The sequence below is a fragment of the Rhinatrema bivittatum genome, chromosome 1 (assembly GCF_901001135.1).
Source record: "Rhinatrema bivittatum chromosome 1, aRhiBiv1.1, whole genome shotgun sequence".
NCBI classification, from domain to species: domain Eukaryota; kingdom Metazoa; phylum Chordata; class Amphibia; order Gymnophiona; family Rhinatrematidae; genus Rhinatrema; species Rhinatrema bivittatum.
The window spans coordinates 835,567,228-835,583,254 of NC_042615.1; the positions used below are offsets into that span (position 1 = coordinate 835,567,228).

The 16,027-nt window shown below is 47.1% G+C and overlaps 1 protein-coding gene across 4 annotated transcripts in view; it reads left to right on the forward strand.

Annotated features, from left to right (window-relative positions):
- LOC115079627 (tropomyosin alpha-4 chain-like) overlaps positions 1-15,238 on the forward strand; it is a 113,224-nt gene extending 97,986 nt beyond the window's left edge. For 2 of the 4 annotated variants that reach the window (XM_029583360.1, XM_029583338.1), the window contains 2 exons: positions 1,862-1,931; positions 14,861-15,238. In XM_029583360.1, the coding sequence (XP_029439220.1) occupies positions 1,862-1,931; positions 14,861-14,943 (153 nt within the window). In that variant the 3' untranslated portion in view covers positions 14,944-15,238. Of the gene's footprint in view, positions 1-1,861; positions 1,932-2,363; positions 3,694-14,860 lie in introns of those variants that run through there. The other 2 variants (XM_029583346.1, XM_029583354.1) reach the window with 1 other exon arrangement.
- Positions 15,239-16,027: the final 789 nt, after the last annotated feature.

A 16,027-nucleotide genomic window follows, 5' to 3' on the forward strand; every position in this document is an offset into this window, starting at 1 on the left:
GAATTGCAGGAGGACCTTGCGAGACTGGAAGCTTGGGCTTCCAAATGGCAGATGAAATTTATCGTGGACAAGTGTAAAGTGAAATAACCCTTGCTGTAATTACACGATGTTAAGTTATATCTTAGGAGTTACCACCCAGGAAAGAGATCTAGGCATCATAGTGGATAATACATTGAAATCGTCAGCCCAGTGTGTTGTGGCAATCAAAAAAGCAAATTGAATGTTAGGAATTATTAGGAAGGGAATGGAAAATAAAATGGAGGATATCATAATGCCTCTGTATCGCTCCATGGTGAGATCGCACCTTGAATACTGTGTACAATTCTGGTCACCGCATCTCAAAAAGGATATAGCTGCACTAGAGAAAATGCAGAGAAGGATGACCAAAATAAGGAGCATGGAATGGCTTGCCCTATGAAGAAAGGCTAAAAAAGTTAGGGCTGTTCAGTTTGGAGAAGAGGAGGGGGGATATGGTAGAAGTCTACAAAATCATTAAAGGATTTGAAAAAGTTAATGTAAATCAGTTATTTACACTCTCAGAAAATAGAAGGACTAGGGGGCACTCCATGAAGTTGGGAAGTAGCTCATTTAAAACAAGTCTGAGAAAATTCTTTTTTACTCAACGCACAATAAATCTCTGGAATTTGTTGCCAGAGGATGTGGTTAGTGCAGTTAGTGTAGCTGGGTTCAAAAAAGGTTTGGATAAGTTCTTGGAAGAGAAGTCCATTAACTGCTATTAATCAAGTTTACTTAGGGAATAGTCACTGCTATTAATTGCATCAGTAGCATGGGATCTTCTAGGTGTTTGGGTAATTGCCAGGTTCTTGTGGCCTGGTTTGGCCTCTGTTGGAAACAGGATGCTGGGCTTGATGGACCCTTGGTCTGACCCAGCATGGCAATTTCTTATGTTCTTATGTACTCAGCACATAGTTGAGCTCTGGGATTCATTGCCAGAGGATGTGGTTTCAGCAGTTAGTGTTACTGGGTTTAAAAAAGGTTTGGATACATTCCCAGAGGATAAATCCATAAAATTCTATGATGGTAATTAATAAGCTATAGTTATTACACCATCATATTACCATCAATATAATAGCTATTATTGCTGTTATCTATCTAATGTTTGGGTACTTGTCAGGTATTTGTGACTTCGATTGGCCACTGTTGGCTTCATGGTCCCTTGGACTGTCTCAGTATGGCATAACTTATGTTCACTGATGGTTCCCCCTTCCTTGTGTTTCCCTGGATATGATGCTGTGACACTCCTGGCACTGATGGTTTCCCTTTCTTGGGTTTTCTTGGGTAGGATGCTGTGACACTCTTGACATTGATGTCTCCTCCTTCTTGGGTTTTCGTGGGTATGACGCTGTGAGACTCCTGAAATTGATGGCTCCCCCCTTCCTTGTGTTTCCCTGGATATGATGCTGTGACACTCCTGGCACTGATGGTTTCCCTTTCTTGGGTTTTCTTGGGTAGGATGCTGTGACACTCTTGACATTGATGTCTCCTCCTTCTGGGTTTTCGTGGGTATGACGCTGTGAGACTCCTGAAATTGATGGCTCCCCCCTTCCTTGTGTTTCCCTGGATATGATGCTGTGACACTCCTGGCACTGATGGTTTCCCTTTCTTGGGTTTTCTTGGGTAGGATGCTGTGACACTCTTGACATTGATGTCTCCTCCTTCTTGGGTTTTCGTGGGTATGACGCTGTGAGACTCCTGAAATTGATGGCTCCCCCCCTTCCTTGTGTTTCCCTGGATATGATGCTGTGACACTCCTGGCACTGATGGTTTCCCCTTTCTTGGGTTTTCTTGAGTATGCGAGGTTTATCTTCTGTAATCTGATCTTCATTTCCTGTCTTCACAGGCTGAGACCCGTGCTGAGTTTGCAGAGAGATCTGTAGCAAAATTGGAGAAAACCATTGATGATTTAGAAGGTAAATGGAAGTCACTCCCTTCCCAATATCCTCAATTGCTTGCTCTTCCAGTCCCATCAGTAGCCATCCTTGCTCTGTGTGTGCCTCAATCAGTGCCCCTGTCTGTACACGTACTTCCCCATGAGTGCTCTCTGACTGCCCACTTGGTCCGTCACTTACCCTCCCCTTCCTCCTTTCCCTTGTCCTCTTCCTTTCCCCCTCATCCTCTCCCTCTTTCCCTTTCCCCTTTAATGTTGTGTTTTATTTTTATTTCTCTTATGTTCATTTTTCCCTTCTTTCTTTCATTCGACCCCACCTCACCATCCTCTTCTCTTCCTGTGGCTGCTCCTCACCGCTCCTCTCTCTCCGGGTCATGGCTGCTGTCACTCTCCTCACCGCTCATGGCTCCTATCACTCGCCTCTCGCTCCGGGCTGTGCTACATCCTCCTTCAGATGAGGTTTATGCCCAGAAGATGAAGTACAAGGCCATCAGTGAGGAGCTGGATAATGCCCTGAATGACATCACCTCTCTCTAAAGCCCCTTCTCATGTCTCTGTCTGTCTGTCCATCTGTCCGTCCATGAAATGGCCCCTACTCTCTCTTCTCTGCCAGGCATGAACTACGGCCTATGGAGGTCCTGCCTGCCCATGGATGGGGGGTAGGGGTCAGGGAGAAGGTGTGTGTTTGGCCTTCTGACTTTGTGAATAGTCCCTGTGTTTCTCTGTGTGCAGGGGGAGGGTGGGCTCTATCTCAGGGAGGGCAGAGGACTCTGTGATGCAAGGATTAGGGGAGACATCGTTTATGATCTTCAAACATAGAAACATGATGGCAGAAAAAGGCCACACCAGGTCTAGCATCCCTACCACTCCCTCAGAGAAGCTCTGTGCTGGTTCCATGCTTTCTTCACTCCAGGTACTGTCCTGGTCACTCTCCACTACCTCTACGGGGAGGCTGTTCCATGCGTCCAGTGCCCTCTCTGTAAAAAACCAAAGCATGTCCTTGGATTCTGCCTGAGTCAGAGTTATCTTGCTGGATAGGAGAAAAGCCTTTATCCACATACCCTGGATTTCCCTCCATGGGGGCAGACCCAAGGTCTGGTTGGCAAGCTCTCAGTGGACAGACCCAGGGCCAGTCTCTGTTTCTCCTTTGTGTCTGTTTTCTCTTCCCGCTGCCTGTCCCCGTTCCCTTCTCTGGGCATCACTGCAGTCGTGCACATGGGATTCAGTGGGAAAGGGTCCCACTGAAGGAGCCAGGGGGTGGAGGAAGATGGGGTTTGAGGTCCTCTTCCTCCTCGGCTACTCTTTGCCCACTGCAGTCCTGCCCTTGCTGTGCCCTGCGGGGACACTCAGGATAAAGGAGGGAAGAAGGGTTAATTTGCCCAGGAGGCATCCCAGGGAAAAGCAGCACACGGCAGAGAGTGGAGCGAGAGGCAGAACGGTGCAAGGCCTCAGCTGAGCTCCTAAGGAGTAGCAGTGCCCCCCTCGCTATACCTCATGGTATGAGTTAGAGACCAGCGCCAGCCCCTCACCTCATCACATGCACAGCAGCTGCCCAACAGTAGACAGAGAGCCCCAGGTCCCCTCCCCAGTACTGAGCTGTATCCATCCTCTGCTATCGTGAAGGGGGTGTAAAAGTGGGTTAGTTCTCTGCTGTCCTGGAACGGGGTACAGAGACCCCTCCCCAGCACTGAGGTGTGTCCATCCTCTGCTGTCCTGTCCTTTCCTAAATCCATTTCTTCTGTTTCATTGATTAATAAAAGTTGGACTCCATGAAATAAACATTTCCTCTGTTTCTGCTCCTTCTTTGCATGCGGTCTTTCTTATTCTTGTGAGTTAGGTCCATTACTGAGTCACATGGTTTCCCACTCCCAGTCAGCTGATGGCATCCATGAGAATTCCATTCCCTCTTATTCTCTGTACAGGTTCCTCCTGCATGACCCCCCCCCCCCCCCAGCCATACGATTGGATGAGGAGGCTCCTTTCCTCTTCAGATATTATATCTATAAGGAGCCACCAGCACTGGCCAAACTGTCGTCCCTCAGGCACATTAGGATAGGGAATCCCTGCCCCAGAGAGCTGATAGTTTCCATGGGAAAAGAGAGAGAGAAACACACGAGGTTCATGTGCCACAAAAAGGGGAGACCTGAGCTCCCCACCCCTCCTTTATAAGGCCATAGTACACGTTCCAGCAGCAAAGGATGCATCCCCAGCCAATGGAACTGTGCAGACCACTGCACCCCTCTCTGTACAATCCCATCACTACAACTGCAGTCCCACTGCACGGTATCAACTACACCCCTCTCTGTACAATCCCATCACTACAACTGCAGTCCCACTGCACGGTATCAACTACACCCCTCTCTGTATAATCCCATCACTACAACTGCAGTCCCACTGCAAGGTATGAACTACACCCCTCTCTGTATAATACCATCACTGCAACTGCAGTCCCACTGCACGGTATCAACTACACCACTCTCTGTATAATCCCATCACTGCAACTGCAGTCCCACTGCACGGTATCAACTACACCACTCTGTATAATCCCATCACTGCAACTGCAGTCCCACTGCACGGTATCAACTACACCACTCTCTGTATAATACCATCACTGCCAACTGCAGTCCCACTGCACGGTATCAACTACACCCCTCTCTGTATAATCCCATCTCTGCAACTGCAGTCCCACTGCACGGTATCAACTACACCCCTCTCTGTATAATACCATCACTACAACTGCAGTCCCACTGCACGGTATCAACTACACCCCTCTCTGTATAATACCATCACTACAACTGCAGTCCCACTGCACGGTATCAACTACACCCCTCTCTGTATAATACCATCACTGCCAACTGCAGTCCCACTGCACGGTATCAACTACACCACTCTCTGTATAATCCCATCACTGCAACTGCAGTCCCACTGCACGGTATCAACTGCACCCCTCTCTGTATAATACCATCACTGCCAACTGCAGTCCCACTGCACGGTATCAACTGCACCCCTCTCTGTATAATCCCATCACTGCAACTACAGTCCCACTGCACGGTATCAACTACACCCCTCTCTGTATAATACCATCACTGCACGGTATCAACTACTCTCTATATAATCCCATCACTGCAACTGCAGTCCCACTGCACGGTATCAAGTACACCCCTCTCTGTATAATCCCATCACTGCCAACTGCAGTCCCACTGCACGGTATCAACTGCACCCCTCACTGTATAATCCCATCACTGCAACTGCAGTCCCACTGCACGGTATCAACTGCACCCCTCTCTGTATAATCCCATCACTGCATGGTAACTACACCCCTCTCTGTATAATCCCATCACTGCACGGTATGAACTACACCACTCTCTGTATAATCCCATCACTGCAACTGCAGTCCCACTGCACGGTATCAACTGCACCCCTCTCCGTATAATACCATCACTGCAACTGTAGTCCCATCACAATGTATGAACTACACTCCCCTCTGTATACCACCAACAGTTCAACTGCAGTCCCATCACATTGTATGAACTACACCCCTCTCTGTATAATACCATCACTGCAACTGCAGTCCCATCACATTGCATGAACTATATCCCCCTCTGTGATACCACCAACTGTGCAATTACAGTCCTGCCCCACTGTATGAACTACACTCCCCTCTGTATATCACCAACAGTTCAACTGCAGACCCATCACATTGTATGAACTACATCCCCTTCCGTATACCACCAACAATGCAATTACAGTCCTGTCTCACTGTATGAACTACAATCCCCTCTGTATATCACCATCACATTGTATGAACTACACGCCCCTCTGTATATCACCAACTGTGAAACTGCAGACCCACACCACTGTATGAACTACAGGCCCCTGTATACTACCAACAGTTCAACTGCAGTCCCATCACATTGTATGAACTATATCCCCCTCTGTATACCACCAACAGTGCAACTACAGTCCTGTCCCACTGTATGAACTACACTCCCCTCTATATACTAACAGTGCAACTGTAGTCCCACCACACTGTAACCCTGCTCTGTATAACACCAACAGTGCAATTACAGTCCTGTCCCACTGTATGAACTACAGTCTCCTCTGTATACCACTGGCAGTGCAAGTGTAGCCCCACCCACTGTATGAACTACAGTCTTCTCTGTATATCACCAACAGTGCAATTGCAGTCCGACTGTACCCTGCTCTGTATAATACCATCACTGCAACTGCAGTCTCATCACATTGTATGAACTACATCCCCCTCTGTATACCACCGCCAGTGCAGCTGTAGTCCCATCCCCACTGTATCAACTACACCCCTCTCTGTATAATACCATCACTGCAACTGCAGTCTCATCACATTGTATGAACTACATCCCCCTCTGTATACCACCGCCAGTGCAGCTGTAGTCCCATCCCCACTGTATCAACTACACCTCTCTCTGTATAATACCATCACTGCAACTGCAGTCTCATCACATTGTATGAACTACATCCCCCTCTGTATACCACCGCCAGTGCAGCTGTAGTCCCATCCCCACTGTATCAACTACACCCCGCTCTTTATAACACCAACAGTGCAAGTACAGTCCTTTCCCACTGCATGAACTTCACTCCCCTCTGTATACCACCAACAGTGCAACTGCAGTCTCACCCCAACTGTATGAACTACGCCCGCTCTGTATATCACTGGTAGCACAACTAGGTCCTGTAAACTGAGAACATGTAGAGAATCCTTCCCATTACCAGCAGCAATAAGCTACACCTTATTCTGGCAGAAGTGAGTGGATGGAGGGGAGGAGGGCTCGGTCTACAACCAGACACCAGCTGAGTATCTCAGCTCCCCGTAAAACAATCAGAGACTCCTCCTCCCAAATCCTGAACTATCCAGTGCCACCAGATGGGACTAGAGAGAGGTCCTAGTCCCTCACCCCCACAAGCACAGAACCATTCAATATCACAAGCCGGAGTTAGAAGATCCTGCCCTCCCCTCGTCACCCTCTCATAATGGGGAAACGTGACTAGTGGGTGCCCCAGGGATCTGTCCTGGGACTGCTGCTTTTTAATATATTTAGAAATGACCTGGAAATGGGAACAAGTGGGTGATCAGATTTGTCAATAACACCAAATTATTCATAGTTGTTAAATCACAAGAGGATTGTGAGAAATTGCAAGAGGAACTTGCGAGACTGGGCATGCAAATGAAAGATGGCATTTAATGTGGTGAAGTACAAAGTGATGCAATTAGGGAAGAGTAACCCAAATTACAGATACACAATGCAAGATTCCACATTAGGAGTCACCATTCAGGAAAAGGATCTAGGTGTCATCGTTCAAAATACACTGAAATCTCCTGCTCAGTGTGCAGCAGCAGCCAAGAAAGCAAATAGAGTGCTGGGGATTATTAGGAAAGGAATGGAGAATAAAACAGAGAATATCATAATGCCCCTGTATCACTTCATAGAGAAACCATACAATGAGCATTGTGTGCAGCAGCAGCCAAGAAAGCAAATAGAGTGCTGGGGATTATTAGGAAAGGAATGGAGAATAAAACAGAGAATATCATAATGCCCCTGTATCACTCCATAGAGAAACCATACAATGAGCATTGTGTGCAGCAGCAGCCAAGAAAGCAAATATCATAATGTCTCTGTATCACTCCATAGAGAAACCATACAATGAGCATTGTGTGCAGCAGCAGCAGCAGCCAAGAAAGCAAATAGAGCGCTGGGGATTATTAGGAAAGGAATGGAGAATAAAACAGAGAATATCATAATGTCTCTGTATCACTCCATAGAGAAACCATACAATGAGCATTGTGTGCAGCAGCAGCAGCCAAGAAAGCAAATAGAGCGCTAGGGATTATTAGGAAAGGAATGGAGAATAAAACAGAGAATATCATAATGCCTCTGTATCGCTCCATAGAGAAACCATACAATGAGCACTGTGTGCAGCAGCAGCCAAGAAAGCAAATAGAGCGCTAGGGATTATTAGGAAAGGAATGGAGAATAAAACAGAGAATATCATAATGCCTCTGTATCGCTCCATAGAGAAACCATACAATGAGCATTGTGTGCAGCAGCAGCCAAGAAAGCAAATAGAGCGCTAGGGATTATTAGGAAAGGAATGGAGAATAAAACAGAGAATATCATAATGCCTCTGTATCGCTCCATAGAGAAACCATACAATGAGCACTGTGTGCAGCAGCAGCCAAGAAAGCAAATAGAGTGCTGGGGATTATTAGGAAAGGAATGGAGAATAAAACAGAGAATATCATAATGCCTCTGTATCGCTCCATAGAGAAACCATACAATGAGCACTGTGTGCAGCAGCAGCCAAGAAAGCAAATAGAGTGCTGGGGATTATTAGGAAAGGAATGGAGAATAAAACAGAGAATATCATAATGTCCCTGTATCGCTCCATAGAGAAACCATACAATGAGCACTGTGTGCAGCAGCAGCCAAGAAAGCAAATAGAGTGCTGGGGATTATTAGGAAAGGACTGGAGAATAAAACAGAGAATATCATAATGTCTCTGTATCACTCCATAGAGAAACCATACAATGAGCATTGTGTGCAGCAGCAGCCAAGAAAGCAAATAGAGCGCTGGGGATTATTAGGAAAGGAATGGAGAATAAAACAGAGAATATCATAATGCCTCTGTATCACTCCATAGAGAAACCATACAATGAGCATTGTGTGCAGCAGCAGCCAAGAAAGCAAATAGAGTGCTGGGGATTATTAGGAAAGGAATGGAGAATAAAACAGAGAATATCATAATGCCTCTGTATCGCTCCATAGAGAAACCATACAATGAGCATTGTGTGCAGCAGCAGCCAAGAAAGCAAATAGAGCGCTGGGGATTATTAGGAAAGGAATGGAGAATAAAACAGAGAATATCCTAATGACTCTGTATCACTCCATAGAGATACCATACAATGAGCATTGTGTGCAGCAGCAGCCAAGAAAGCAAATAGAGTGCTAGGGATTATTAGGAAAGGAATGGAGAATAAAACGAGAATATCATAATGCCTCTGTATCACTCCATAGAGAAACCATACAATGAGCATTGTGTGCAGCAGCAGCCAAGAAAGCAAATAGAGTGCTGGGGATTATTAGGAAAGGAATGGAGAATAAAACAGAGAATATCATAATGCCTCTGTATCGCTCCATAGAGAAACCATACAATGAGCATTGTGTGCAGCAGCAGCCAAGAAAGCAAATAGAGCGCTGGGGATTATTAGGAAAGGAATGGAGAATAAAACAGAGAATATCCTAATGACTCTGTATCACTCCATAGAGATACCATACAATGAGCATTGTGTGCAGCAGCAGCCAAGAAAGCAAATAGAGTGCTAGGGATTATTAGGAAAGGAATGGAGAATAAAACGAGAATATCATAATGCCTCTGTATCACTCCATAGAGAAACCATACAATGAGCACTGTGTGCAGTTCTGGTCACCACATCTCAAGAAAGATAAAGCAGAATTAGACAATGTACAGAGAAGGGCGACCAAGATGATAAAGGGGATGGAACAGCTTCCCTATGAGGAAAGACTAAAGAGGTTAGGTCTCTTCAGGTTGGAGAAGAGACGGCTGAGGGGGGATATGATAGAGGACTATAAAATGAGTGGAGTGGAATGAGTAAATGTTAATCAGTTGGTTACTCTTTTGAAAAGTACAAAGACCAGTGGACACACAATGAAGTTAGTAGGTGATACATTCATGACAAATAGAAAATATTTTTGTTACTCAATACATAATTAACCTCTGGAATTCATTGCTGGAGGATGTGAGCTGTGTTTGTGTAGCTGAGTTTAAAAAAGATTTGGTCAAGTTCCTGAAAGAGAAGTCCCTAATCATTATATTAAGGTAGACTTGGCCAAATCCTCTGCTTAGGACTGGGATAAGAAGCTTGGAGTCTATCAACCTTTTGGCATACTACCAGGTACTTGTGGCCTGGCTTAGCTACGTTTGGAAACAGGATACTGGGTTTTCTGGACCTTTTGGTCTGACCCTGTATGGCAAATTTTATGTTCTTATGAATACAGCAAGGTCCCAGGCCCCCCCCCCCTCCCAACACACACACACTGTCTCATACACACTCCCACACACACTCACACTCTCTCACACACACACACACACACACTCATTCACTCCCACCAGGAGCATCCCGGTCCTACAGACACATAGACGGATCCATTCACCACCTCCAGCAGCAGTTGTAACTTTTGTGAACATGGTACCTGGATTCCTGTCATGTAGAGCCTGGTTCTTCCCAGTAGGGATGTGCATTTGTTTTTTGACGATGGGGAATTTCGTGAAAAATCGGTTTTCGGGTTAGCGCGCACTAACAAACGTTAGTTTTTGTTACTTTTTGCTACTTTTCCTTAGTTTTTGTTAGTGCGCGCTAACCCGAAAACCGATTTTTTTTTCACGGAAAAAAAACCCGCTGATCCCGCGGCCACATGAACCCGAAAGCGAAAACGATCAGGCAGCCGATGCACATCTCTACTTCCCGGTGCAATCCCGAAAACGCCTGGCCTCCTGCCCCACCCCCTTTCAGCCTCCGTTGGCAGAGGGCGCCCTGTGCCGCTCTGGGCTGAGATTTTAAGTCTGCGTTTGCCAGGGCTGTGCCTCACTTAAAGCCTTCTCTTCTGCTCTGAGACGCACACGCCTTGCCCGTTTGTGTGCGCTGGGCCCCTCCAGATGTCAGAATAGAGGAAAGGATTTGTAATAACTCAGAAATGCAAGCACCTAGTTATACAATAAGAGACCTCTCTCTTTATTACTGCTACAGCTGCTCATGTTAAAGAACGATGTTTAATCAGTGTAATTCAAGGAAATAATATAAAATTCTGAAACAATCAGACCACAGAAGCAGTAAGGATGCAAGAGACTCTGCTAGACAGAATTGTGGCTGCCCGGGTCCCTCAGCCCGTCTGTGGGTCTGACTCTGGGTCCCACCTTACCGCAGGCCTCCTTGGCTGGACGGTGAGTCTGTCACTACCGTGTGGGCTGTTGGTTGGATTGTGGGTCTCGGGGCTCCTTGCCCTGCCTGTGGATCACACGGTACCTTGGGTCCCTTTGGCCAGACTGGTTCTGCTGGTACCTCAGGGCCGCTGGGCTGGACTGTGGATCCTGAGACTCCTTGGCCAGATTGTGAGCCTTAGGATTCTGCGGTCACACAGTGGGAGGGGAGAGTCCGTCCTCCCTTGTGTGAGGGATGATATAACTAAACGATGGGGTTTACATTAGGAATACATTAATGAGGCCTGCGTACATTTACACAGCACCTTATTATCTAATGGGCTCGCTTTATAGTGCCAGCACTTTGGATGCTCAGAAGTAGATGAGATGGGAGGAGCGTTCCTGGTGTTTGGTCGGGACCTGGAGTGGAGGCTGGGGGGGTTGGGGGGCCTGCTTCCTCTCTTACCTCCTCTGTGCACTAATACTTTCCTCTTTTTACTCTCTCTCCTCACTGGCTGCTTGGACGTCTGCGGTTTTATCTAGAGCGCTACCAGCAGGCGACGGACAGAAACCGTGTCCTCGCTAACGAACTGCGAGTCATCCTTAACGAGCTTAACGACTGAACTTTGGATCCTTTGTTCAGTCTCATGGTACAAATCCCTTTCAGAATATCAGAGCTGCTCCCATCTCAAGCAGAGAATCACTCAGCCAAGGAACGAGGCCCTCCCAGTGCATGGGACTCAGACCCTCCACATAACTCACCCCTATCATGTGGGGCTCAGATGCTCCCTTCCACCAAATTACAGTCTGTGCGAACTAAACCCTGGAGGCACCTCCCTCCCATTCTAGGGAAGCGGAATCTCCACAACGACGACTCCTACTCCCTCCCATCCCATGGGACTCACACCCTCCACACCACTCCCTCCCATCCCATGGGACTCAGAGCTTCCATATGCTCCCTCCATTCCATGGGATTCAGAGCTTCCGTACTGCTCCCTCCATTCCATGGGATTCAGAGCTTCCATATGCTCCCTCCATTCCATGGGATTCAGAGCTTCCGTACTGCTCCCTCCATTCCATGGGATTCAGAGCTTCCGTACTGCTCCCTCCATTCCATGGGACTCAGAGCTTCCATATGCTCCCTCCATTCCATGGGTCTCAGAGCTTCCATATGCTCCCTCCATTCCATGGGATTCAGAGCTTCCGTACTGCTCCCTCCATTCCATGGGACTCAGAGCTTCCATATGCTCCCTCCATTCCATGGGATTCAGAGCTTCCGTACTGCTCCCTCCATTCCATGGGATTCAGAGCTTCCATATGCTCCCTCCATTCCATGGGATTCAGAGCTTCCGTACTGCTCCCTCCATTCCATGGGATTCAGAGCTTCCGCACCGCTCCCTCCCATCCCATGGGATTCAGAGCTTCCGCACCGTTCCCTCCCATCCCATGGGATTCAGAGCTTCCGCACCGTTCCCTCCCATCCCATGGGACTCACACCTTCTACACCGCTCCCTCCATTCCATGGGATTCAGAGCTTCCGTACTGCTCCCTCCATTCCAGGGGATTTAGAGCTTCCATATGTTCCCTCCATTCCATGGGATTTAGAGCTTCCGTACCACTCAGTCTCCTTCCATACTGCTCTTTCCAATTGCATGGGACTTGGACCTTCCAAGCTGCTCCCTCCCATCCCATGGGAGTCAGGTGCTACATGCTTCTCCCTCCCATTTCATGAGACTTATTTTCCACTCCACTCCCTCCTGGTCTTTGGGACTCGGATTCTTCATGCTACTCCCTACCCTTCTGTCAGACTCTGTCATTCCAGGAGAGCCCCATTCTTTCTCTGGGTTCATTCTCTCAACTCCTCCCTGAAGGTCTCCCTGAGAGTGTTGCCAGCTGGCATTAGACAGGCTTCATCCCATTGCATACATGAGCTTGTAATGAGGAGTTCCCTGTCACAAGTGATACTACAAATTATGCATGCTATGGGGTAAAACCAGTTGACAATGCTATGTAGTGCCTTTAGAGCAGATCTTCCAGAACCTGTGCTGGGACCTCACAGCTAGTCGGGTTGCCAGAATATCCCAAATGGATATGCATGAGAACAACCTGCATAAACTGAATCTCCAGTGTATGGACATTTCTCATGTATTTTCATTGTTGAAGTCCTGAAAGCCTGATTGACTCTGGAGTCTCAGGACATGTTTAGGATGCCCTACCTTAGGGGGTCCTCTCTTGCTTTGTAGGCTGACCTCCCATCATAAGGAATAGCTAATTCTGGCTTCTTTCAAAGCATAGCCAGGGCAGACTCATAGTCTGGACCTGAACCAGGAGGTCAGCTTGTGTACATGGTATTAGTCATGTTCCTGTCTGCATGCATTTACCATTTCCAAACCTAATGACTATATCCATGAAAATGGATCCCCAGTCCCATCCTACAATTCCCAAACTGATAGGACTTTATCCATCGAGATCTCAAGAATCCCTGACCCCATCCTGCCCTTCCTAAATCTGATAGGACTATATCCAGGGAGATCTCAAGAATCCTTGACCCCATCCTGCCCTTCCTAAATCTGATAGGACTATATCCAGGGAGATCTCAAGAATCCATGACCCCATCCTGCCCTTCCTAAATCTGATAGGACTATATCCAGGGAGATCTCAAGAATCCTTGACCCTATCCTGCCCTTCCTAAATCTGATAGGACTATATCCAGGGAGATCTCAAGAACCCCTGACCCCTTCCTGCCCTTCCTAAATCTGATAGGACTATATCCAGGGAGATCTCAAGAATCCATGACCCCATCCTGCCCTTCCTAAATCTGATAGGACTATATCCAGGGAGATCTCAAGAATCCATGACCCCATCCTGCCCTTCCTAAATCTGATAGGACTATATCCAGGGAGATCTCAAGAATCCCTGACCCCATCCTGCCCTTCCTAAATCTGATAGGACTTTATCCAGGGAGATCTCAAGAATCCCTGACCCCATCCTGCCCTTCCTAAATCTGATAGGACTATATCCAGGGAGATCTCAAGAATCCCTGACCCCATCCTGCCCTTCCTAAATCTGATAGGACTATATCCAGGGAGATCTCAAGAATCCCTGACCCCATCCTGCCCTTCCTAAATCTGATAGGACTATATCCAGGGAGATCTCAAGAGTACCTGACCCCATCCTGCCCTTCCTAAATCTGATAGGACTATATCCAGGGAGATCTCAAGAACCCCTGACCCCTTCCTGCCCTTCCTAAATCTGATAGGACTTTATCCAGGGAGATCTCAAGAATCCCTGACCCCATCCTGCCCTTCCTAAATCTGATAGGACTTTATCCAGGGAGATCTCAAGAATCCCTGACCCCATCCTGCCCTTCCTAAATCTGATAGGACTTTATCCAGGGAGATCACAACAATCCCTGACCGCATCCTGCCCTTCCTAAATCTGATAGGACTTTATCCAGGGAGATCTCAAGAACCCCTGTCCACATCTTGTTGTTTTCAGTCCCGATGTCTGTATCATGGAGAATTCTGAGACCCCTTGTCCCTCTCTGAAGTCACCTGGGGATTTACCAATGCACATTCTTATTCAGTAATCTTTATGTGCACTGTACAAAGGATTACCTCTGCCCTTTCAGCTCTCATATGTGTTTGTGTATGTGTGATGCATGTGGCTATGCATTCCTCAGTTAAATCCCTCCAATCAGTTTGAAAGCTGTTCATTTGAGCTTGAGGTGCAGAATGCATCTGAAGCTCCTCGCTGGGAAAGTTTGTTATGTGTGCTGACCTTGAGCAGATATTACCCAGGCTTGGGTGTGTTTAATATGTGTGGGTACAGCTGGGATGCAGCACCTTGAGTTCTGTGCCTGTCTCTCTTCTGTCTGTCTCCCCTATTCAGAATATGTCTCTCAGAGTGCGTCTGTTGCTCATGTATGTCTCACATACTGAAATCTTTGTGCATGCGTGTGCGTGTTCTTTGTATTCACAGAGAGCTTGGCCAGTGCCAAAGAGGAAAATGTTGGTATCCATCAAACCCTGGATCAAACATTGCTGGAACTCAACAACCTGTGACAGCCTGCAGGCTCCGCCCCTACCCTGCAGGCTCCACCCATTTCATCTCACCAGTACCTGAACCACACCACTCCCCACACACGTCCTCTGCACTCTGCCCCTCCCAGAGGTCACTGCACTAACCTGTACCATGGCTGGACATTTCAAGGATGTTCTCTCCTCGCACCCCTGTGCAGGCTGCTTCACTGCAATGCTCAAGATGATTCTGGTGCTTCTCCTGTAATCTGCCCATGAGCGAGAGCAGTTCTGTTGTACCCAACACTAATAAACAGAAAGCACCGTTTAATAAACTGCACTGTGTCTCATTAGTATGTTTAACCAACAGTGTGTGCGAGTATTACTCACTTGCGTGTACATCAGGCTGTGTAACAGGATGTGTCATTGCTCGATTACAGGATGCATGCAGTCAGGGTAAGCCCAGGACTGATAACTCTAGTAATTATTATTCTGTAACAAACTGTGTCTAAATTGTATGTGTGAGTGATACTCACTGTGCAACAGGTTGTGTAACAGGATGTGTCATTACCCGATTACCAGATGTATGCAGTCAGGATAAACCCAGGACTGATAATCCTTGACATTATTACTCTATCTGTAACAAACTGTGTCTAACGCTATGTGTACGAGTGTTGCTCACTGTGCAGCAGTGTGTACATCAAAGTGTGTAACAGGATGTGGCATTACTCGATTACCAGATGCATGCAGTCAGGTTAAACCCAGGACTTTTTCTGTGGCAAACTGTGTCTAACGCTGTGTGTGCGAGTGTTACTCACTTGCAACAGTGTGTACATTATTTTGTGTAACAGGATGTATCGTTACTTGATTACCAGATGTGTGCAGTCAGGTTAAGCCCAAGACTGATAACTGTAGTCATTATTACTCTTATCTGTAACTAACTGTGTCTAGCAACAGTGTGTACACCAGGCTGTGTAACAGGATGTATCAATACTCCATTACTAGTTGCATGCAGCCAGGTTAAACCCAGGAATAATACCCCTAGTCATTATTACCATATATGTAACAAACTGTGTCTAACACTGTGTGTGCGAGTGTTGCTCACTGTGCAGCAGTGTGTACATCGCAG